General features: G+C 42.3%; 1 protein-coding gene across 1 annotated transcript; it reads left to right on the top strand.

The window, feature by feature from the left end:
• Positions 1–496: 496 nt before the first annotated feature.
• LOC129826883 (TRIO and F-actin-binding protein-like) lies at positions 497–26,144 on the top strand. Its single transcript, XM_055887907.1, has 13 exons — positions 497–932; positions 2,551–2,607; positions 3,201–3,269; positions 3,390–3,479; positions 3,623–3,732; positions 6,776–7,208; positions 7,887–8,121; positions 8,325–8,436; positions 14,420–14,579; positions 14,734–14,847; positions 15,809–15,895; positions 23,386–23,586; positions 23,708–26,144. The coding sequence occupies exons 1-12, from the start codon at positions 927–929 to the stop codon at positions 23,545–23,547; spliced, it is 1,635 nt and encodes a 544-aa protein (XP_055743882.1). The 5' UTR covers positions 497–926; the 3' UTR covers positions 23,548–23,586; positions 23,708–26,144.
• The last annotated feature ends 256 nt before the right edge of the window (positions 26,145–26,400 follow it).

Below are 26,400 nucleotides of genomic sequence, written 5' to 3'. Positions count from 1 at the left end.
GTGACTTCAATGCTTTCTTTTAACATTCCTAAATTTAATTCAGACTTTGAAGTATGTCCGTGGGTTGTAGGTCTGTTTCTTTCACCTGAATCCTACTGGCGTTTCATAGAGTGAGCAGTGGGCTGCTGGGGCATGTGTTTCAAATTCTTGGCCTGGGGTGTAATCATTAGTCCAAACAGTTAGGAACGTTTTGCAACTAAAACGATAGTTTCTATTGGACAAATGCAGGGTAGGTCACTCCCGTGTGATACCGTTTAATAAACGTTTTGCATGAGAATCGGCGTAAAATAGCCTCCCAAGATTTTACCTAGTTAGTATAAATAATCTAGCTACTCAACTAAGGAATGTCATAAATGCTTTGATGTGTATTTTAGTAGAAGCTATGTGGTCTGGAAGTAGGTGTCATTGGCTGCTTTTTTGGCAGTTTACAGTCTATGTTTCAATATTAAAATGCTCTGAGCAGCCCACTGATCACTTGATTGGTTAGCTTGTTTGCTCTAACGATTCTTACAGATCCGCCCAGGAAGTGGCAAACAGGGCGAGAGTGCAGAACGAAAAACATCTTAACAAACGGCAAAAAAACAGTTGTGAAATTGTAGCTTTCAAGAGTTGTGTGTGTCAATGATGTCTACAATCTTCAGTTTCTGATGAAATAGTTAATGGAAAATATATTTGAGCGATAAGATACAGTTCACCGACCAAGATGGGTAGAAATGGCGGGGTTTGTTTTAGTTTCTAGCCTTCCTGCTAGACAGACAAGTTTTTAAGCGAACGGATCAGCAGGTAGAAAACTGAAGCAATACTTATTCAACCCCGATCACATTGGGTACAAAATAAACTTTTTGGACGAGTAGGCTATTGCAACAATATTTTTATTTTAAGTGTTTACTTGTTTTTCTATCAACTGCCTCCTGGGTCCTACTAACATGACGGTACGTTTGCCTTGATGCCACTACTTGAATTACATTTCAATTTTTTTTTAGCCTATTACTGAACCGTGTTGCAATATTGCAAGAATGTTTAATTGTTCGCCACAACCACTAGGCAACATGGAACATTGGGGATTAAAATGGTTACATTTTAATTCGGGGAGTGGGTGTGTCTATATTCTTGTGTTTCGTGGCCTTTAATTATTTGTTTTATAGTTTGTTTTCTATACATAACGTTCTATTTTTTGTGTACCCGTGGCTGTAATTTATGCCATTGCCAAAATGTATCAGGGCTAATCAAAATGTATTTGTAAGTGCATTAGGGTTATCCAATTGTTTACAGTTCTAAGTGTTAATTGAATTAGAGCAACATTGAGCTCCATATATTGACTGTTTGCATGTGCAAACGAACACCTCACCCCAATCGTTTGTTTAGTTAGATCCCTTATTTTATATAATATTTGAAATTGGCCTTTGAGGAATCTATAAATGCACGATTATTCCAACAACCTATAGTTTATTCCTTCAAATTAATAAGCAAGTGTTTAAAGGTATACTTCTGTGTGCGGGTGGGTCATCCTCATCCTGGCACTTTGTTAAACGTCTATTTGCTGAAATAACGTTAACAACTTGCCTCCGATGTTTCCTCTTGTTCCCAACTATTAGTTTATTGCGTCTAATTTCAAAATTATATTAAAGCATTTATGTAGTCTAAATGCTTTGAGAGACACACACACACACCAGTATGCTCATAGTTACTTAGATGACACATTTTATCATCATAAGTCAACTCATGGGAAGGTCGTTCTAAGTCTACCTCATGCTGTAACCATACATCTGCCTGTTAATGCTCCTCAGGCCTTGTAATGGTTTGGCTGGAACAAAGCACAGTGGTGTTTACAATGTGACAACTTATGAGTTCCAGTGAGAACAGGCAGTGATGCCAGGTAGAGGGGGAGGGTTGAAGTAGATAAAGACCCAAACTGAGGAATGTAGATGGAAAAAGTTTCCTAATCTTGATCCAGGATCAACTCCTCTGTAACGTACCTCACAGGTTTTCCCCTGTTCCCATCACCCTCAAACTGAAACGATTCCTAGAAATAGTGGAGACTGCAGTGGTTAAATGTCAGTAACATATTAGTCTGATTTTTAAATGTATAATCCATGTTTGAACCCTAGAAGCTGTTAGTATTAGTGATGTAGATGGTGAAACCTCTGGTCTCATTCTGACTGTAGATTTAATGACCTTGCAAATCTCTCTGCATAGTGTTCTGCTCTAGTTCCCCATGTCTCCTATGTTGATTATATTACTGTTATATTAGCAATGTTTTTTTCTGTCTTCTCTCTCATCACTCAAAGGCGTGCTTTTTTTGTTTCCTGTTGTCTTTAACACTTCTTAGAACCCTCAACTTCCATGTCCTCACACATTTGAATGTACACGCAGGTGTTTGCCAGGGTGCACTAACTGCATGAAACGCCTGCCCTCTGAAATTCTACATGGAAAAATGTTTGTCTTTGTATTGTGAACATCCTACGCTGGCATCCTTTGTTCTACTTTTGTATTTGTCTCACTTCTTCAAAAGGTTCCGTTAACCTGACACTTTGTCTTCTTTCCTTGTAGCCCGACCTCCTTAACTTCAAGAAGGGATGGATGTCAAAACTGGATGAGAATGGAGAGGTGAAGTCATGTTTTTCTTCATTTCTTATGACTTTCTTTCTTGTCTTATTTAGTCAGAAGTCATGTATCACTTGTTTATCTGTTTTCTTCTTTCTTTCTAGCTCTCTTCCCTTCTGGTTTCTTGTTTGATTCCTCTCCTCCTTTCTCTCTCCCTCTTTCCCTCTCTCCTAATGAGAAAGCTTGTGCGTAAGGCGATAGCTGCAGACTATCCATGTGTTATCCCAGTAATAGCTTGGTGTGCCCAGGCAGGCACAACCGGTATGTTCTAGCAGGATAAGACTGAGTATGAAACGTCCTCATATGAGCTTGTGGCTCATTGTATCATCTATGTGCTAGGTTTGTATGTTATGTGTTTGAACTCATTTTGAATTCACAGTACAAACACTTAGATGACCCATACATCACTTTAAGCACTCTTTTTATACTTGTCATAATGTCTTAAACACTGTGTACTCCATAGGTTTCATTGGTCCATGTTAACTTGATTTGAAAGATGTCTTGCTGTGAACTGTCACTTAGCTGCTTGTGTGCATTAATGTATCAGATTGGTCAAATAGTGCTGGTTTTAACTGGTGGCTTGTGTGTGTCTGCAGTGGAAGAAGCACTGGTTTGTGTTGACCGATGCTGGTCTGAGGTACTACAGAGACTCTGGGGCGGAGGAGGTACGTTTTCAATGGCTTCAAAGTTATTTTGACTATTGCAATAATTGTCTTAGGAATGCATTGTGAGTTATTGATATGTGTCTGTAGTCTTACTTGTTTGTTCCTAACTGTGTCTTACAGAAGGATGATCTGGACGGGGAGGTTGACTTGAAGTCTTGTGTTAAAGTGTCTGAGTTTGATGTAGAGAAGAACTATGGATTTCAAATACAGGTGAGTGTGTTTTTCACTGTTCCAATCATTTTCTATGTTATGTGAGGATGAGTGACTGGTATTTGAATGATCTCGTTCTCCTCTTTCCCTCACCACACCCTTTCCATTTCTTACTCTACTTGTCTCTCCTCTCTGTCGGTCAGACGAGGGAGGCAGTTGTCACACTGTCAGCGATGACTGCAGGGATCAGGAGGAACTGGATTGAGGTTCTGAGGAAGAGTGTTCGGCCCAGCAGCTCTCCAGACCTTACACAGTGAGTTCCTCCTCCCTCTGTTTCCCAGCTGGCAAATACACAAGTCACATAAGGAGGCCTATTGTTTTCTTCTACTGGTGTACAGGTGGGCTACTAAGTCTTTGGGAAGTTTTGGATTACTTCAAGTCTCAATCAATTGTAATGTTATGTTGCTTACATAGTGAATCACCAGGGGTTTATTTTATGTAGTGATATTGAGTGATCGGACTGTTGCGGTGACCATATTACCGCCACACCGACAGTCGTGAGTAAAATTCCATGTGACCGTTGAGTCGTGGTAATCTCTTGTGCACATGTGACGTGCTTTGGTAGTACCCAACTTGCTAACAACCACCAGGTCCTAATGGCCTGGTGCTCAGGGCTCTATTGTCCCTCTAACCACTCTGACAGCAATGTAAACTCAATCAAAAATCACATCTAACAGTCTCATGCTTTTAAAACTCTCCTCACTGTGATCAATTTGAAGAAAGAAGTTCAACAGCAGGTTGAAACAGAGTAAAACATGGTCGTTGTGGATGTTGGTTCAAAGTCTAACACAAGGAAATGGACAGCGCTTTCTAAGATTCATTCACAACACCCGTACTCATATTTGAGCTTATGCATAGGCCTATATGAGCCCATTCCGGAACAAAAACCCTGAATTAAAATTGATTGAGCTGTTATACAATACATAGCCTACTGCATATTACACATTGTAGAGAAACATTTTTTATTTTTTATTTAAGATGTACACTGCTCAAAAAAATAAAGGGAACACTAAAATAACACATCCTAGATCTGAATGAAATATTCTTATTAAATACTTTTTTCTTTACATAGTTGAATGTGCTGACAACAAAATCAAACAAATGATCAATGGAAATCAAATTTATCAACCCATGGAGGTCTGGATTTGGAGTCACACTCAAAATTAAAATGGAAAACCACACTACAGGCTGATCCAACTTTGATGTAATGTCCTTAAAACAAGTCAAAATGAGGCTCAGTAGTGTGTGTGTGGCCTCCACGTGCCTGTATGACCTCCCTACAACGCCTGGGCATGCTCCTGATGAGGTGGCGGATGGTCTCCTGAGGGATCTCCTCCCAGACCTGGACTAAAGCATCCGCCAACTCCTGGACAGTCTGTGGTGCAACGTGGCGTTGGTGGATGGAGCGAGACATGATGTCCCAGATGTGCTCAATTGGATTCAGGTCTGGGGAACGGGCGGGCCAGTCCATAGCATCAATGCCTTCCTCTTGCAGGAACTGCTGACACACTCCAGCCACATGAGGTCTAGCATTGTCTTGCATTAGGGGCAACCCAGGGCCAACCGCACCAGCATATGGTCTCACAAGGGGTCAAAGGATCTCATCTCGGTACCTAATGGCAGTCAGGCTACCTCTGGCGAGCACATGGAGGGCTGTGCGGCACCCAAAGAAATGCCACCCCACACCATGACTGACCCACCGCCAAACCGGTCATGCTGGAGGATGTTGCAGGCAGCAGAACGTTCTCCACAGCGTCTCCAGACTCTGTCACGTCTGTCACATGTGCTCAGTGTGAACCTGCTTTCATCTGTGAAGAGCACAGTGTGCCAGTGGTGAATTTGCCAATCTTGGTGTTCTCTGGCAAATGCCAAACGTCCTGCACGGTGTTGGGCTGTAAGCACAACCCCCACCTGTGGACGTCGGGCCCTCATACCACCCTCATGGAGTCTGTTTCTGACCGTTTGAGCAGACACATGCACATTTGTGGCCTGCTGGAGGTCATTTTGCAGGGCTCTGGCAGTGCTCCTCCTTGCACAAAGGCGGAGGTAGCGGTCCTGCTGCTGGGTTGTTGCCCTCCTACGGCCTCCTCCACGTCTCCTGATGTACTGGCCTGTCTCCTGGTAGCGCCTCCATGCTCTGGACACTACGCTGACAGACACAGCAAACCTTCTTGCCACAGCTCGCATTGATGTGCCATCCTGGATGAGCTGCACTACCTGAGCCACTTGTGTGGGTTGTAGACTCCGTCTCATGCTGATGTAGTGACCAAAACATCAGCCAGGAAGCATAGGAACTGAGAAGTGGTCTGTGGTCACCACCTGCAGAACCACTCCTTTATTGGGGGTGTCTTGCTAATTGCCTATAATTTCCACCTTTTGTCTATTGCATTTGCACAACAGCATGTGAAATTTATTGTCAATCAGTGTTGCTTCCTAAGTGGACAGTTTGATTTCACAGAAGTGTGATTGACTTGGAGTTACATTGTGTTGTTTAAGTGTTCCCTTTATTTTTTTGAGCAGTGTATTTGGTACGTAATTGGTCTAGCCTACAGTATACTCACTTGATGAGAGAACGGTTGTGCAGCCTGAGGTAAGAAGCAGACTGCAAACTTTTTTTTTCTACTTTCTCAAATCCTCAATAGCCTATAGTCTCATCATGCAGTCCATATATGTTTTGATTTCTAAGGCATTCTAAGGTTTGTATCATTCACAACTAAAGTTGCCAAATAACTTTAAATCTAGCGTATAGGACCTGTTTAAAATGATCGCTTTTAAGCTCATATGCGCACTCGCTCCGAATGGAGGAGAAATATAGTTTCTATTTTATTCAGCTAAGTTAAATTATATTCTTCTTACTATAAAATCATATAATATAAAATGATGGCATGGAACTTATAATCATATCTTGTCAGCTAAATAAACAAGTGTATGGCATGGAGCATAGCCAGATAACATACAGTAGGCCAACTCATATTATGTTCTTCTGAAATACATTTTCTTCATATCATGTTTCTTTAGACCTGACTAAAATAATTAATGGATTATTGTGATGGTGTAAGTTAAATTGATTTATTACTATTTTTATTTAGATGTTGCAAAGGTCTGCATCAGTGGCTGGTATGCGTGGAGGCCTGGAGATGCTAAATGTGTTTGTTATTTAACGGTCAATTACCGTGAGACAGGCAGTCTTTTGCATGACAATAACTGGCTGACAAAATGTAATGACCGCCACAGCCCTATTATAATGTCACTTTATCAGTCTGACTTGGTCTCTCCCTGTCCTTCCTTTCCTCCAGACTGCCTGACAGCAGTAGTGACAAGGAGAACTCTCGCTCCCTGGCCTCCACTCGTCGACCACCTTCTCGCCACGGTGATGCTGGATCAGAAATCACCACCTCCACTGTACGCCGATTTGACTGTGTCGAGCTGTCACCAGTGCCCGTCTCCTCCAGCCCTCTGCCAGCCACTCAGAGAGAGGCAGGGGAGGGGCAGGGCAGGGAGCATGCCCAATGGCAGGAGGAGAGGAGCAGAGATGTGACCAGTAGCACATGGGAGCAGGTGCTGTCGAGGAAAGGGCCGGGTGTAGGCTCAGATCCCAGGATAAGAGCAGAGGAGGAAATTGAGATAAAGTGGGCAGAGTTTGAGCGGCTGCCACTAAAGGAGATGAGGTCACTACTGCCAATGGGCTCACGGTCCAGCCATCCAGCCAATGAGGCGCTGCAGAGGGAGGTAGTGCGTTAGATATGTTTTTCAATTTGCAAACACAATAAATAAATGCAAATTTACTCTTCATCTAGATGATTCATCTACATATGAAGTGGAACTCTTTAACACTAGGCTTGCTCTATTTTGCATGCGGGATGGTAATCAGGCCCTCTGCAGTAATACTGACCCTGTCAGTCTCCAAAATACCAAGGAGGAGGGTGTAATAGGGGCTTAGTTAGCAATACCGGTTTGCCCAGGAAAAATAAAGTAAGACATTTCCCTGGTTCTAGAACTGTGAGTTTATCAGATGTCGATAGTGGAAACACTGCTGAAAGTCTCATTCCATCTTTGAGTGATGTGTCATGTGATAACATTGTATAGTGTGCTGTTGACTACTGTGTCTTCACAGGGGTAGATTTAGGACTCGTGCAGACCATACAATCATATCATGGGGTTGCGGGAATCTGATCCAGATGAATGTACTCCTTGCACTGTCCCTTTGTCTATGATCCATACAGTCCCTAACTTTTCCTTTGAGACACATGACCTGCCTGATGTGTGGGATTGATATGACTGCATGGAATATGGCATTCAAATCCCCCATCACTACTCGCATGCCAGTTCGGTTCAACCCAGTAATTACATACCCCGCCGCCTCTCTTTCAGTGAGCTTTACCGCCTCTCTACCTTTGTGACACTCAGGTGGCGTCTCTGAGGCAGCAGCTGGAGCGTTTGCAGGGAGGAGGATGGGGTGGGGGGAGGGTGGGGGGAGGTAGCTGTGGTCGGGAGGCTACATGCGGCCGCAGCCTTCAGGCCATGGAGCGGGCCCACAAACGGTCCCTGGAGGAGCTGCAGAAGCAGCATGCCCGTGAGACCCGAGAGCTGGAGAGGGACAGGGACCGGGTGCTGAGGGAGGAGACCCAGGACACAGCACAAGGTCAGGAGTCACAGGATCATGGGGTCAAGGGTCAAAATTGTACATAGATGTCATTAGTTCCCCAATTCAAGGACTTTTGTTGTTTGAGTCGTGTGACGTCGGAATGGAACAGTCAACACCACAGCATTTCATGGGGTAATATAATTTGTTTGATTTTTAGATCCATTAACAGCACATCCTCCCCTTTTCTCTCTGTGGTTTAGTTATGGAGACACTGAAGAAGGCCCACAGGGAGGAGCTGGAGAGAGAGGTGGAGAAGGCAAAGAGGCTTGGTGGAGGGAGTGCCAACACACAGACTCTACGCACACAGCAGCAGTGAGTGCTCAAAACACAACCCGTTCCTTACACACACCTTTACATACATAGTACATCCTTTCTTTGTATCATAAATTTAGGCGTGGGCGGTATACCGTTATTTGACTATATATCGGTGTTGATGCATGGATCGGTTCGGGTTTTTACTTCTATAATGATATTTGGTTTGTTAAATGTGATAAGCAACTCCAAAATGTGTAATGTCAGTTTTTCTAGTTTACTCAGTTTGCTACTTCAGTCGTCTCTCACTCCTCCTGCTTCATGCCGCTTTACATATCAAGCCCTGCTCCCAGTACTCGAGAGAGCAATTGCTTAACCATGGAGTCACAAGCACTTTCTTGCCATTCACTTTGCAGTCTGCATGGTCAGATGGATGCAAGAAAATGTTGGCGACGATGTTGCTTTCCAAAAAAAACAACGTATTTGCATAATCTCTCAACTACACTGGACCTTGTGCAAACTGGAAAACGCATATCCCAAGTCCGCATTTATTATAGCTGGGGACTTTAATAAAGCAAATCTGAGGAAAGTGCCACCGAAGTTCTATCAACACATCGCCTGCAGTACTCGCACTTTAAAAACTCTCGACCGTTGTTACTCTCCCTTCCGGTAGGGCTACAAGCCCTCCCCCGACCTCCCTTCGGTAAATCAGATCACGATTCCATTTTGCTACTCCCTATAGGCAGAAACTCAAACAGGAAGTACCCGTGCTAAGGTCTATTCAATGCTGATCTGACCAATCGGAATCCTTGCTTAAAGACTTATGATCTGGGACATGTTCCGGGTTGCCTCTGAGAAGAACGTTGACAAAATGCACCTAAAGGACTCAGACCATAAGAAACAAGATTCTCTGGTCTGATCAAACCAAGATTAAACTATTTGGCATGAATGCCAAGCGTCACATCTGGAGGAAACCTGGCACCATCCCAAAAATGTCTAAAAACCAGTTTTTCTTTGCCGTTATGGGCTAATGTGTGTAGATTGATGAGGGGAATGTAACAATGTGAGAAGAGTAAAGGTGTCTGAATACTTTCCAAATGCACTGTATATACTCTGGACTTCAACATTGCTCATCCTAATATTTCTTACTTTTTAGATTTGTGTGTATTGTTAGATATTACTGCACTGTTGGAACTAGGAACACAAACATTTTACAGGTTATTGAATTTAGCTCTGCCTGAAGTATCCCCTCCTATGCATTTTACCATTAAGCCTATGGTCAGGGATGGACAAAATACAGATGCAAAATACCATAAAGGTCAATATATCAAAATAAACTACAAAATACCTTTTTTTGTAATGTATGTCATTCAAATACATGTGCTTTAAAATAAAAAAATGTATTCGCAATTAGCCGACCCGAATAGCAACAACATTCTCAGTAAGGGTTACAAAAACATTTTACTTGCCATGACTGTGATGCTAGTTGAGCAAGTCACTCTGAAAAAGAGTGTCCGCTAAATTACCAAAATGTATAAGTGAAAATGAGCATAACAAAATAAACTGCAAAGCACACTGGATATTATTATTGGCCTTGTTTCGGGGTGGAGCTCAATAGAATAATACTCAACATGCTTTGCAATTGTTCATTTTTTTTTTATATACATTTCTATTTAGTTCATTTAGCAGATGCTATAGTCAAATAACGTTTTGTCACGTGCTGAAAACAACCTTACCGTGAAATGCTTACTTACAAGCCCTTAACCAACAATGCAGTTCAATGCAGAAAATATTTACAAAATAAACTGAAGTAAAAGATAAAATAAAAAGGTAACACAATAAAATAACCATAACAAGGCTATATACAGGGGATACCAGTACCGAGTCAATGTGCGGGGGTACAGGTTAGTCGAGGTAATTTGTACAATTATAGTGCCTTCGGAAAGTATTCAGACCCCTTGACTTTTTCCACATTTTGTTACGTTACAGCCTTCTAAATAATAATAATTCTCAGCACTCTACACAAACTACACCATAATGACACAGCGAAAACAGGTTTTTAGAAATGTTTGCCCAGTATCGTGGGGGGATACTTTTTTTTTTATTTTTTTTATTTTTTACAATAGTTTTCAGACCTTTTGCTATGAGACTTGAAATTTAAGCTCAGGTGCATCCTGTTTCCATTGATCACCCTTGAGATGTACAGGCTTCCTTTTCATTCTGTCATTTAGGTTAGTAAATTATCAAGGAACCCACCAGGTACAACCCTAAATCCGTAAACATGGGCACCCTCGTAGATATTATCCTGACCAACTTGCCCTCCAAATACACCTCTGCTGTTTTCAATCAGGATCTCAGCGACACTGCCTCATTGCCTGCATCCGAAATGGGTCTGTGGTCAAACGACCACCCCTCATCACTGTCAAACGCTCCCTAAACCACTTCTGCGAGCAGGCCTTTCTAAATGACCTGGTCCGGGTATCCTGGAAGGATATTGACCTCATCCCATCAGTAGAGGATGCCTGGTCGTTCTTTCAAAGTAATTTCCTCACCAACTTTAAGCATGCTCCTTTAAAAAAATGTAGAACTAAGAACAGATATAGCCCTTGGTTCACTCCAGACCTGACTGCACTCGACCAGCACAAAAACATACTGTGGCGTACTGCACTAGCATTGAATAGTCCCTGCGATATGCAACTTTTCAGGGAAGTCAGGAACCAATACACACAGTCAGTTAGGAAAGCAAAGGCTAGCTTTTTCAAACAAATTTTCATCCTGTAAATTCAAAAGTTTTGGGACACTGTATAGTCCATGGAGAATAAGAGCACTTCCCCTCTGCACTGAGGCTAGGAAACACTGTCACTACCGATAAACCCACTATAATCGAATTTCAATACGCATTTCTCTACGGCTGGCCATGCTTTGCTCCCGGCTACCCCAACCCCGGCCAACCGCACCGCACTCACCGCAGCTACAAATCCGCTGGGCTAGACAATCTGGACCCTCTTTCTAAAATGATCTGCCGCCATTGTTGCAACCCTTATTACTAGTCTGTTTAACCTCTCTTTCATATCGTCCGAGATGCCTAAAGATTGGAAAGCTGCCGCGGTTATCCCCCTCTTCAAAGGGGGTGACACTCTAGACCCAAACTGTTACAGACCTATATCCATCCTGCCCTGCCTTTCTAAAGTCTTCGAAAGCCAAGTTAACAAACAGATCACTGACCATTTCGATTCTCACCGTACCTTCTCCGCTGTGCAATCCGGTTTCCGAGCTGGTCACGGGTGCACCTCAGCCACGCTCAAGGTATTAAACGATATCATAACCGCCATCGATAAAAGACTACTGTGCAGCTGTCTTCATCGACCTGGCCAAGGCTTTCGACTCTGTCAATCACCGTATTCTTATTGGCAGACTCAACAGCCTTGGTTTCTCAAAATGAGTGCCTCGTCTGGTTTACCAACTACTTCTCAAATAGAGTTCAGTGTGTCAAATCAGAGGGCCTGTTGTCCGGACCTCTGGCAGTTTCTATGGGGGTACCACAGGGTTCAGTTCTCGGGCAGACTCTTTTCTCTGTATATATCAACGATGTCGCTCTTGCTGCGGGTGATTCCTTGATCCACCTCTACGCAGACGACACCATTCTGTATACATCTGGCCCTTCTTTGGACACTGTGTTAACAAACCTCCAAACGAGCTTCAATGCCAAACAACACTCCTTCCGTGGCCTCCAACTCTTAAACCCCAGTAAAACTAAATGCATGCTTTTCAACCGATCGCTACCTTTTGCACACCAGTGTTTCTACTTGCACATCATCATCTGCACATCTATCACTCCAGTGTTAATTTGCTAAATTGTAATTACTTCGCTACTCCATGCGCCATTTGCACACATTGTATATAGATTTTTCTATTGTGTTATTGACTGTACTTTTGCTTATAACTTTTTTTTTGTTGCACTGCTTTGCTTTATCTTGGCCAGGTGGCAGTTGTAAATGAGAACTTGTTCTCAACTGGCCTACCTGGTGAAATATATATATTTTTTTAAGTATTGTGGAGTTGATTCAATCAACAATGTTGATTCATCCTCAGTTTTCTCCCATCACAGCCATTAAACTCTGTTTTAAAGTCACCATTGGCCTCATGGTGAATTCCCTGAGAGGTTTCCTTCCTCTCCGGCAACTGAGTTAGGAAGGATGCCTATATTTTTTTTTATAGTGACTGGGTGTATTGATACACCATCCAAATTGTAATTCATAACTTCACCATGCTCAAAGGGATATTCAACCTCTGCTTTTTTTTTACCCATCTAGCGATATCTGCTCTTTTACGAGGCATTGGAAAACCTCCCTGGTCTTTGTTGTAGAATCTGTTTTGAAATTCACTGTTTGATTGAGGGACCTTTACAGATAATGGTATGTGATGAGGTAGTCATTCAAAAACCATGTTAAACACTGAGTCCATGCAACTTATTATGTGACTTGTTAAGCTCATTTTTGCACCTGAATGTATTTAGGCTAGCCATAACAAAGGGGTTGAGTACTTAATGACTTAAGACATTTCAGCTTTTAATTTTTTATTAATTTGTTAACTTCTAAAAACATAATTCTATTTTCACATTATGGGGTATTGTGTGAAAGTCAGTGACACAATTTAATTTATTTCAAATTCTGGCTGTAACGTTGTGGAAAAAGTCAAGGAATCTGTTGCGCATACAATGTTAACGAACATTACTTTTACGTGTGTGTGTGTCAGTTATGGTTTTCATTTTCAATGGGTGTGGGCAGAGGTTTCCATCTAAACCATTGTTGTACCAAAATGTCTTGTGAAAACAGAATTACTCATAACGAAGCACACCCACCCTCACCACCATTTTCACGGTTCGATTTTTTGCAAGACTGCGTGTAAACACAACATGGCTGCTACTGTTTTGATTGTGCACAGCCAGTGTCAAGTTTTCTACAGAATACCAGTAGTGTCTCCAGTTTTGCTTTTTTTGAAATATTATTTTACCCCTTTTTTTTTCACCCCAATTTTGTGGTATCCAATATATAGTAGTTAGGCTTGTCTCATTGCTGCAACTCCCTTACGGACTCGGGAGAGGCGACGGTCGAGAGCCATGCGTCCTCTGAAACACAACCCAACCAAGCCGCACTGCTTCTTGACACAATGCACATCCAACCCGGAAGCCAGCCAATGTGTCGGAGGAAACACCGTACACCTGGAGACCTGGTCAGCGTGCACTGCGGCCGGCCCGCCACAGGAGTCGATAGTGCGCGATGAGACAAGGATATCCCTGCCGGCCAAACCCTCCCTAACCCGGACGACGCTGGGCCAATTGTGCGTCGCCCCATTGACATCCCGGTCACGACCGGCTGCAACAGAGCCTGGGCTCGAATCTAGAATCTCTGGTGGCACAGCTAGCACTGCGATGCAGTGCCTTAGACCACTGCGCCACCCGGGAGGCCCCAGTTTTGCTTTTAATCTCAGGCGTAATATACAGTTTATATAAATTAAATGTTTTTTTTGTTTTTTTAAATTTTATCCCCTTTTCTCCCCAATTTTCGTGGTATCCAATCGCTAGTAATTACTATCTTGTCTCATCGCTACAACTCCCGTATGGGCTCGGGAGAGACGAAGGTCGAAAGCCACGCGTCCTCCGAAGCACAACCCAACCAAGCCACACTGCTTCTTAACACAGCGCGCCTCCAACCCGGAAGCCAGCCGCACCAATGTGTCGGAGGAAACACCGTGCACCTGCCCCCCTTGGTTAGCGCGCACTGCGCCCGGCCCGCCACAGGAGTTGCTGGAGCGCGATGAGACAAGGATATCCTTACCGGCCAAACCCTCCCTAACCCGGACGACGCTAGGCCAGTTGTGCGTCGCCCCACGGACCTCCCGGTCGTGGCCGGCTGCGACAGAGCCTGGGCGCGAACCCAGAGACTCTGGTGGCGCAGCTAGCACTGCGATGCAGTGCCCTAGACCACTGCGCCACCCGGGAGACCCCCAAATTAAATGTTTTTATCCTCTCTCGTCCCCTCAGGTTAGAGACACAGGGCCTACAGAGGGAGCTGTCCGGCCTGTCTGAGAGGTACTCCCAGAAGTGTCTGGAGCTGAACAGGGCTGAGCAGAGCAACTGGGAGAGGGAGAAAGACATCACTCGCAAGGAGAGCGAGCTGGAGCAGCTGAGGAAAGAGAACCAGGTGAGCCAGGAGTCTGGAGGTCTTTATCAGCTGGTCCTGTGCATTTAGCCTACTCTACCCTAACACTTTTGTTATAGACAAGCAATGCCTATCTATATGACACATTCAGCGGTATGTCAGTATGTTCAATACTATCAATGTTTTCACATTTCAGAACATACAGGCCCGTTTGACAGAGGAGATCAGCCGCATGCGCTCCATCGTCAAGGGCCAGGGGTCGGAGGGCGTTTCCCACGACAACCAGGACAGGCCGTCCTGTGAGCTGGAGGTGGGTCAGGAGGACGGGAGGAGATAAGTTGAAGAGAGCCCCTCAACTATAACATGCCTCTCTACCTACAACAATGACATGGGGGGGCACTTGTCTCATGTTTGAATAGAAAGGGAAGGGTTTATGAAAGGCAGCGTGCAGTTGGTTATTATGTAGGGCAATGCCTTGAAGAATGTGTGTGTGGTGTGAATTTTCATTCACTGCACACTGAAACACACTGCCCCCTGTTGGATGCTGTGCCCCATGGAGACACCAAAGGTGTTTTCAACACAAGTGAATTTGTTAAAGGGTGACTGCACTTCCTGATTTGGTTTCGTTTTTTAATTTGGTTCATTTAAGAAATGCTAGCGCCCATGACTGAATTCAACCGAGAGGTGGTTTGATGTGGGTGTCGTGTGTGTGTGTGTTCGCAGGTGGGAAGAGTTATTTATTTTGCCATTTAGCTTCAGTCGGCTATTGTGCGACCGTGGCAAAATTGGTTTGACTTTGGATAGCCTACCTCCGGGGGTAGATGAATTTCTATAATTTATATTTGTAGGTTATGTCATTGAAATTTGCAGCTATTGGACATATTTTCCCATGTACATTGTGTAATTTACCGATGGTCCCTAACTAGTCAACCCAAAGTTACCACAGGCATTACAATCGGGTTGGTGTAACTGTACTGCGAATTGATGATTAGTTGCGCGTTGCCAGATGTGGGCAGGGTTGAAACAAACCCAACCTTCATTTACGCTGAGTTGCGGTCACGACAACAAGTCTCACAAAACTCTGTTTTGGACGAGACTGACTTCATTACCAAAATTATCCTGTTTACACTTTGTAGTCAATTATGACATTAGAATACATGTTTCTTCTAAATAATACGTTTTTAGGGACAGTTGCTCTTTGTCTGCTCAGTGTCTTAGATGTTTGGTTGATCACTCTTGTTAGCTTGTAATAATATTATTTTTTGTCACAGGTACTTCTCAGGGTGAAGGAGAATGAAGTGCAGTACTTGCACAAGGAGATCAGCTGTCTGAGGAACGAACTTCAGTTCCTGAACACGGTACTGGTTCACTGTGTATTTGTGTGCAGGCATAAAGGTCTAATGTTTTCATCTTTAGACGGTTTGGCTGACAACGTCACAAATGATGTCTGTGTGTGTATTGATGTGGCGGGGAAGGCATGCATTATAATTCTGAAAGATCAGATGACTAGGGGCATGTCCTTGTAAAAGGACCCATAAGCACCAACTTGAAGTTCATAGGAGCATATCAAATTGGGTGTCAAAAGGAAGATAAGAATCTATATTTTTGGAAAATGTAGGCATAAACCTGTTTTCCATCCAACCTTTTTATGTGAGTAAAAAAAAGAAAAAAACATTCACGACAGGCCTGATGGAAACATCATTCTTTGGTAAACTTTCCAAATGTTGACAACAAAATACACTAGACAAGGTGGCATCTTTTTGTGTCTGTAAAATGACGCGAAAAATGTCAGTGGAAAAGCTTTTATGTGCAAATATTGCTATAATCGTCTTATGGAAGTAAACCTGGAGTCATGTGATGTTGTGTGGTCTTCCTACTACGACTCATCAGGAAGCATACTGTTAAATAGATTACAGATTAAATAAATGATGAACTTCAAAGGGTGGTGAAAATACAAGGTGTTGAGCTTTATGCTTGTTTCCAATATTGAGGGTCTTGTTCTGATGACATGATCATCGATGCTTGGCTGTTGTTTGACAAATAGAAATTCTCACTCTTTTGTCCATAATAATCTCATAATTTAGGGTAATCTGCAAGCTATTGGCTAGAGCGCATTTGCCAATACCAGAGTGGGTACATTCACTATATAACGCAAAAACTTTTTGTGAGAACCATCCGTAGAGTTGAAAATGTGATGGAAACTCATTTAACTTGTATTTTTTATTCGGTACCGCAAAATGTATTTTTATGTGCATTACGTCATCACGCACACACAGTCTTTTATCCGCAACAAGTCAATTTGATGGAAACACTTCTCTGATGGGAAAATGTGCATACTGTCTTTTTTTTTATGCATAATTTTGAATATTCACATAAAAATCTGTCGCCAATTTGATGGAATCCTAGCTAATGATATTTTTTCAACCGTTTTCCAACTTAAATGTGGCTTAAGTGAAGGCTTTGATTTGTGGATTAACAGATGGAAAAGGGGTCTTTTAATACTGTTTCTGGTAGATGTTTTCTAAGGTATTAGAAATACATCAAAACACAGAATGTTGAAGTAAAGACCCCTGCCAACTAATATCAACACTTTATATTTCATTTCGGAGAAATTGTTTACCTTCTGTAATTCTAGGAATTATTGCTTTGTAGTTTCATTACCAAAAACTAAGATATTTTCTCACTTCTCTCCCTCATGAGCAGGGAAGATAATGAAAGTTCATACAGTTCATTTGAAAAGTATTCTGACCGCTTGACTTTTCCCACATTTTGTTACGTGACAGCCTTATTCTAAAATTGATAATATTTTTTTTAAATCTTCAAATATACGCACAATACCCCATAATTGTATGCAGTCATTGTAAATAATAATTTGTCCTTATTAATTGACTTGCCTAGTTAAACTTTATTTTTTATTATTGATAATTTTTTTGCAAGTGTTATAAAAAATATATAAACGGATTTAATTATTCTGACCCTTTGTCATGCGACTCGAAATTGAGCTCAGGTGCATCCTGTTTCCATTGACCATCCTTGAGACGTTTCTACAACTTGATTGGAGTCTACCTGTGGTAAATTCAATTGATTGGACATGATTTGGAAAGGCACACACCTGTCTATATAAGGTCCCACTGTTGACAGTGCATGTCAGAGCAAAACCAAGCCATGAGGTCGAAGGAATTGTCCGTAGAGCTCCGAGACAGGATTGTGTCGGCACAGATCTGGGTTAGAGTAACAAAAAATGTCTGCAGCATTGAAGGTCCCCAAGAACACAGTGGCCTCCATCATTCTTATATGGAAGAAGTTTGGAACCACCAAGACTCGTCCTAGAGCTGGCTGCCCAGCCAAACTGAGCAATCGGGGGAGAAGGGCCTTGGTTAGGGAGGTGACCAAGAAACAGATGGTCACTCTGATAGCACTCCAGAGTTCATCTGTGGAGATGGGAGAACCTTCCAGAAGGACAACCATCTCTGCAGCACTCCACCAATTAGGTCTTTATGGTAGAGTGGTCAGACAGAAGTCACTCCTCAGTAAAAGGCACATGAATAGCCAGCTTGGAATTTGCCAAAAGGTACCTAACGGACTCTGACCATGAGAAACAAGATTCTCTGATTAAACCAAGATTGAGCTCTTTGGCTGAACTCCAAGCGTCAATTCTGTAGGAAATCGGGCACCATCCCTACGGTGAAGCATGGTGGTTGCAGCATCATGTTGTGGGGATGTTTTTCAGCAGCAGGGACTAGGAGACTAGTCAGGATCGAGGCAAAGATGAACGGAGCAAAGTATAGAGAGATCCTTGATGAAAAGCTGCTCCAGAGCACTCAGGACCTCAGACTGGGCCAAGGGTTCACCTTCCAACAGGACAACGACCCTAAGCGGTCGTTGTGTGGTCCCGAGTGGCTTCGGGACTAGTCTCTGAATGTCTTTGAGTGGCCTGGACTTGAAACCGATAAAACATCTCTGGAGAGACCTGAATATAGCTGTGCAGCAACACTCCCCATCCAACCTGACTGAGCTTGAGAGGATCTGCAGAGAAAAATGGGAGACACTCCCCAAATACAGGTGTGCCAAGCTTGTAGAGTCATACCCAAGAAAACCCAAGGCTGTAATGCTTCAACTAGGGACTGAGTAAAGGGTCTGAATACACCTTGGAAATGTGATATTTTATTTTTTTACATTTGCAAAAAAAATTCTACAAACCTGTTTTTGCTTTGTCATTATGGGGTATTGTGGGTAGATTGAGAAATGCATTTTAAAATAAGGTTGTAATGTAACAATGTCGGAAAGGTCAAGGGATTTGAATACTTTCCGAATGCACTGTAAGAAGCAAGTAATGGTAGACCTGTCAATTAGTTAGTGATTTTACTGATATCAATTTTGTTTGAATTATTAAGTGGTTTATTCTCGTTATTACAAAAAAAATCTTTAACGGGATTACTGCAACTGAATTTGCAACAATGGGAAATCGGAAGTCACAAATAGGGCTGTTGCGGTGACCATATTACCGCACCTGCAGTCATGAGTCATGACCTCAGTAAAATTCCACGTGACCGTTGATTCACAATCTTCTTCTGATATGCAATCTAGATGTGCTTTGGTTGTACCCAACTTGATAACAACCATCAGGTCCTAATGGCCTGGTGCTCAGGGCTCTATTGTCCCTCTAACCACTAACATCAATGCAAATGCAGTAAAAAATCACATCAAACACTTATGATCAAAACAGTAGGCCTATTATACTTTTAAACCTCACTGTGATTATCAAGTTCAGCTGCAGGTTGAAACCGTGCAAAACATGGTCATTGTGGATGTTGATTCAAATCCTACACAACGAAATGGACAGCTCTCTAAGGTGGAGATAATCAAAACACCCATATGCATATTAGAGTTTATGCATAGGCTGAATTATGATTGTGTCATTATACAATACATAGCCTACCGCATATTACACATGGCAGGGAAAAAAACATAAAACAAACAAAACCGATGTCCAAAGACAATGCTCTAGCCTATACTCCAAAATTATACACATTTGAGTAATCACCTTTGAGTGTGGACTGTTATTATGCCTACTGGATGGACTGGTTACCTTATGCTATTCTCCAACATTTATATCCACGAGTCTGAGAATGAATATCCCTAGGCATGCAGTTGGTTCATTGATTGTGCAAGGTGATTTTGAATAGCCTAGTAATGGGTATTTAAAAAAAAAAAAAATTTGAATAATTAATTGGGTGAAATAACCTTTTTTTAGCTATACAGAATCTCACCCCCATGTGTTTCCATCTCCTACGCTCTCTCCTTTATTCCTTTCTCGAGCTCGCAGAGGGACTGTCAACAGTTTAATCAAATATGTTTTGTTGCGAAAACATGTTACTATCGATGTTCCTGAACAGATTTAACTTGGTTTCCCAAATGTAAGCATGGGTAGCTGCAGGAACAGGGTTGGGGAGTCCATGGCATACAGAGTACTGGGTAGCTGCAGGAACAAGGTTAGGGATCCCATGGCATACAGAGTACTGGGTAGCTGCAGGAACAGGGTTAGGGATCCCATGTCATACAGAGTACTGGGTAGCTGCAGGAACAGGGTTAGGGATCCCATGGCATACATAGGACTGGGTAGCTGCAGGAACAGGGTTAGGGAGCCCATGGCATACAGAGTACTGGGTAGCTGCAGGAACAGGGTTAGGGAGCCCATGGCATACAGAGTACTGGGTAGCTGCAGGAACAGGGTTAGGGAGCCCATGGCATACAGAGTACTGGGTAGCTGCAGGAACAGGGTTAGGGAGCCCATGGCATACAGAGTACTGGGTAGCTGCAGGAACAGGGTTAGGGATCCCATGGCATACAGAGTACTAGGTAGCTGCAGGAACAGTGTTGGGGAGCCCATGGCATACAGAGTACTGGGTAGCTGCAGGAACAGGGATAGGGAGCCCATGGCATACAGAGTTTGGGCAGAATATCACCTGTTTCTCAGCGAGAGCATGCTCCTCAAACAGTGTGAAGCATGGAGTGAAGGAAGTGTTCTGTTATTTATTTCTCAGCTGCTCATATTAAGCACATGCTCTGCTATAAAACCGAAGTAGCCTACCCGTCATCACTGGCGGTAAAGCGCGCAGCCTCCATTCACTATTCAAGTGCATACAGATGTCATGTCTTTTCCCCCTGTTCCTTCCCATTTGATAATGTGCCATTCTAAATTAAACTAATTATACATATTAGTAAAGACGAGATTCAATTTAGAATAGTCTGATGGGTGAAAATATGATCACTTGAGAGAACAGCTGTGCAGACTGAGGCCAGGAACAGAGCACAAGCTTTTTTTGCTACTTTCTCAAATCGCCTATAGTTTCATCATGCAGTCCATATGTTTTTATTTCTAAGACATTCTAAGGTTTGTATCATTCACAACTAAAGTTGCCAAATATCTCTAAATCTAGCATAATAGCCAGATAACATACCAGCCAGCCCAACTCATTATGTTCTTCTGAAATACATTATCTTCATGTTTCTTTAGACCTGATTAAAATAAATAAATGAATTTTTTGTGATAGGGTATATTCAATTTATTTATTAGTGTAGATTTTGCAAAGGCGCGCATCAGCGGCTTGTATGCAGCTTGGAGGCCTGGAGATACTAAGCGTGCATGACAATAACCTGCTGACAAAATGTCATGACTGCCACAGCTCTTCCCTTCCACTGGCATTCTATGTTCAGCTCATAACTGTTTTACTTTGTCTTTCTGTTGTCTGGTGGTCAAACCAAGCGTGTTAAAAATGTCTGTCTGGACAAGCCCTCTGTCTCGTTAATGTCACCTCTCCCAGCTCTTACTTACACCTACCCATGAGCCCCCTCTCTTTCCATTAACTGTAACCAGCATCCTCACCCACTGAGCACCGACCCGACACGGGACGTCGAAATTTGGTCAGTCTACCCTAGCCTTGATGTTAACGTCTGCAGATAGGTTCCAATTTGGTCCGGCCCATCATAGACGTATGTTTCACAAGTTTGGATAGTACAGTGAGTAGAACACAGTAGAGTGCAGTGAAGTACAATACAGTAGTACAGTACATTTATTTAAAAATGTTATTTAACTAGGCAAGTCAAATTCTTATTTACAATAACGGCTAACACCGACCAAACCCAGACAGCGCTGGGTCAATTGTGCGCCACCCTATGGGACTCCCAATCACGGCCAGTTGTGATACAGCCTGGAATTGAACCAAGGTGTCTGTAGTGATGCCTCTAGCACTGAGATGCCTTAGACCGCTGCGCCACTCGGAAGCACTTGTGAAACGACATCCATATCCATAATTATGCATTTTTGTGTAGTATAGATCAGGGACCTATGATGTAATTTTGTTATTGTAATTCAGTTACCAGGTGTAAATCCTCTTCACTTACTGTAGTTCAATAACCAAAATAAACTCAAGGTGCCGTGTCATAGCTGACACCTCATTCTTTCTGCAGACATCTTTGAATCTTAATTCGGAGAAGATATTTAAGAGTTTTTGGAAAACGTGGTCGCATATAAATCTGAGGGAGTTTTTACCACAATTCCTTTACTAACTTCGCATCTGCACAGTTCTTCCACTAAATTAGTTTATGTTTTCAGTGGAAATTGTGCATAGAGTTGTTGAGAAGAGAATTATGTTCTCCAGGTACATAACCCAATTTAATTATATTACTCAGTCTGCAAACCAGAATTTGTAAGATCCTGGTTGAATGAAACAGACGGAGGCCCAGCTAAAATAGTCAAAGGTTTATTCACGGGAATGTTCTGAAGTCAAGAATACAAAACAATTCATTTTATACTGACTTCCCACGCACACACATTCACACAACCATACGCATGCACACAATGTCCTGCTACGCACACACTGTCTCGCTACCCAGCCGACAGAGATTAGGGAGATCTTGTCCTTGAGACGTACTCCTCGTTCTCTCCCAAATCTCTAGTCAGGTCGGCACCGAGCTCAGACAGTCTGTGTTTAATATACCATAAAGACATATTGTTTTCCCCTAATTCTGACTAGGACTACACAATTATTGATTATGATTTTATACATTCTAATCAATTCCATACAATTATGTGTTTCAGGGCGGAATATTCTAATCATTCAAACGGGTAATTCCCAAATAAGTTGTATGGTTGGTTAAACTTTGAAATTAATGTTTTTTGTTTGACATACATTTTAAAGTGAGGAAAAACCCTTACCGTGGAATTAGCAACAACAAGCTGCCATGTGGGGAATCACAGGTGGCTCGTTATATCTTATTGATACGATATTTTGTTTTGACTGATGTCTATGTTAAAATGGCTCGAATTCGTTAGCTAGCTAGCCAACACCTGTAACAATGCATTTGAGAGACATTTTGAGACGAGAGTTTACATGTCAACAGTCTAAGCCAGGGGTAGGCAACCCTGTTCCAGGAGTGCCGCAGGTACTGCAGGATTTTGTTCCAACTAGGCACCACACTTGACCAACTGAGCTAATTGATCAGCTCGGTGATTGCCTAAATTCAACACTCCTGGTCTTCAGGTCAGTTCAATCAAAAACAGTGTTGCCAACCCTTTCTGTTTTGCCCCATAGCTGCACACGTGTTGGTTTTGTTTCTAAACAATGTGTAGGTGGAGACTACTTTAACGCTTCACACAAACTGGAATGTCAATCTACATGTTAGCAAAGCTGTCTTGTGTGGTTGATGGTTCCAAGTCAATCACAAGAGTAAAGCAACAAGTCCTCAGGCTATTCTGTCCATCCTAACATTGTATGTCTGCCCAGAGTGGAAGAGGTATACTTTGTCCATCTGATAAACCTCTGTCTGTGTGCCCTTAATCCTATAGGAGAAGCAGTCGGCCTGTGAGCGGTATAAAGAGGTGCATGGGGAGCTGAGTGGTATGAAGAGCAGGAGCGAGCGGGAGATCCAGAGCCTTAAGGAGCACCTGAGATTGGCCATGGTTGCCCTGCAGGAGGGCCAGAAACTAGGCAACAGCCTGGAACACTGAGACACCGCCACAAGGGCTCTGGCTCAGAGACACAGAGAGGTATAGACGTAGCTCAATATTAAAAGCTACATAGTCATGCTCACACAGCTTTTAAATAGTTGATTACAACGATTTTCTATGATGAAACTGTGATTGCCTAATATTTGTTTTGTTTTTCTAGTTGTGTGGGCACAATGGTGACTGAAATAGGAGAGGAGCAGAAGTCTTCGCACCAGAAGATGCCGGCTCGGGGGAACACGATAGTGCCTTAGCTTTCAATCATTCAGCCGATGAGCGGCATAAACTAGTATCAGCTGATTGGTCATATTACACTGGGTCGCGCAAATTTTAATCTGCACTTTTAAACTTTTTCTATTGTTGATATGCGAGAGTGAGTGAATGAAAATATTGGTCTGAGAAACTGGATTATTTGTGGAAAGACTGTTGCTGTGATGTATTTGTGACCTGAAACAGCACTGGATTACCTTTCTCTGCATACCTACCTACATGTAGACCTACTATTTACATGTTGACAGTAGCCAACATATAAACAGTTGGTCTACATGTTGGCTACTGTCAAAAGCTGAATAAGGAAGCAGGATATAATTCTCGCCAAAAACCAAACTATTTTCATTTGAGAGCATGGATTTGTACATACTAATGAGTCATTCCATGCCATTTCAGCAAGCCATGACACCCACCATCTCAGATTGTTCTGAATTAGTTTCTATAGTTGGCAATGGGTAAGATTGACATTCCTGAAACATTTTGTTGAAACTTAATTTGATCTCTGAGAAAGCTAAGTGATTGCACCCAAATTGGCAATGTTTTTATTTATAGGATTCAGATAATATTCATTAAATATAGTATCCAACATCCGATTTGGACCAAACTTCTTCCTACTAATGAGTAAGACATGAGAAATCTCATAACATTGTCAAAACCCACCACACCACACCCCATGCCAATCCAACCCCAACAACCAGTAGACAGTATCAGTTATCTATGTTTTAACAAGTAGTATGAAGCTGCGGCTTGGAGTGCTTCTTCTCCATAATATGTCATGTATTCCCTATGAATCTGGTGATGGATTCTTTTTCTCTCCCCACGTTCCGAGAAATGAATAATTGAAGTCACTTGAGTTATTTACCATAAAGTAGTTTGAAAGTACTAGGTTTTGACCACTAGATGCCGTGGTCCTGCTATACTGCCGCACTCTTATCAATTTTGCTGGTCTCTTGTGTTTATTAAATGGTTCACAACATTTCCTTTGCAACTTTGTAAACAAAACCAATAGATTTGGCTCATTATGAAAATACATTGTGTGGTCATCCTCCAAATTTCAAGCCAGTCCTCTATGAAAGCAATTCAATTTGTCATTTTATGCTTAATGTGTCCAGGAAACGGACCCCTTGTGTGCGGTTTATTCCCTTCAAAAGGTCTGGATTAGTTCCTGTTAGACCGTTCCTGGTGAACAAGACAACCATTTAAGCTATAGCAGTTCTAATGGTTTCAATGTTATGGTCTTCAGTGGTATAAGTCCCAAACATACAAAGTATTGTGTTTTGTATTGGGTTGGAATTAATGCTAAATGTCACTAATCTCAATGCTGTTTCCTAATAATTATAATTTTATTGAAAAACATGACTGCCATGCAATGTATTTTATTAGGGTTGTCACATTTTAGTCCTTAGCCCATTTCTCCATCTAAGTTTTGGACATGTAGAAAAAGTATTCATATGAGAATTGCACCATAGGGAAAGCCCTCTCAGAAAGCTGCCACTTGTTGGAATATTCAAAGAACTTGTTGAACATAACTGAAACTATAATGGTTGTTGGGGTGGTATTGGCATTTTTTGGGGTCTTACTCATTGGTAGGAAGAAGTTTAGTCCAATTTGGGCGCAATCAATTAGATCATGAGATCAAATTATATTTAAACTAAATGTTTCAGGAATGCTAATCGTATCTCTGACTTAACTAGAGAAACAATTTGAGACGGTGGGTTTCAATCCTTTTTCTTGTGCTTTTTGAGGTGGAACGACCTTAATGTTGTATGTCAACAATGGTTGCTCTCGGTGATTGTTGTCATTGTACGCATTTTACTTCGCAAACATATTTGTCGCTTTATTCAGTGTAATATCATCTCACAATGTGGGTGTCTCTTGTGAACAAACTTTATAACTATTTACAGTTGGGATTGATACAGAGAAAGTGGTTTGGTACTGTAAAATCCCGGGAAGCCAAATTGGAAATCGCACTCATTCCTCTAGTGTGTAGATACAAGTCATCTGAATGTGTGCTTTTTGTTTTATATAGTGCCTTCTGTGACTGGAGAATTGCTTGTAGAAGTTCGATGAAATGTCGTCTCGCAAGGATTCTTGATTTTTTGATGAGGCTAAGAAGATGCATGTTGCGATCCTCTCCCAACCTCCCAACATTGTGTAGGCATGATTGATTGTGCCACAAAAATGTCTAGTGTTGCGTCAATGAGCCAATGTTTTTTGTGAGATGATAAAGTAGACAGTCTTTTGACAATGTTTTTAATATTTAATGTAGGGCATGCGAATTCTTTGTAAAGTACCATCCTTTTACAAGCAATAAAATGCATGTTAATACAGCCGTGTGAATCATCCATATTCAGCTGATTTACACTAGTCTCAGTTAACTCTGTACTAGGCCTAACTCGTAATGGTATGTAGGCTAGTCTAATGGCAGTAGTGAGGTCGGGCACTGATGTTGGGTGATTAGTCCTGGCTCGCAGTCAGTGTTCCAATTCATCCCAAAGGTGTTCGATGGGGTTGAGATAGGGAGCCCACATGAAGCAGATAAATGTCCCCCTCTACGCCAGGTGGCAGCACTACTACGTGTTTCAA

The sequence above is a fragment of the Salvelinus fontinalis genome, chromosome 2 (assembly GCF_029448725.1).
Source record: "Salvelinus fontinalis isolate EN_2023a chromosome 2, ASM2944872v1, whole genome shotgun sequence".
In the NCBI taxonomy this organism is placed as follows: domain Eukaryota; kingdom Metazoa; phylum Chordata; class Actinopteri; order Salmoniformes; family Salmonidae; genus Salvelinus; species Salvelinus fontinalis.
This window is presented reverse-complemented; position numbering and strand designations above follow the sequence as displayed.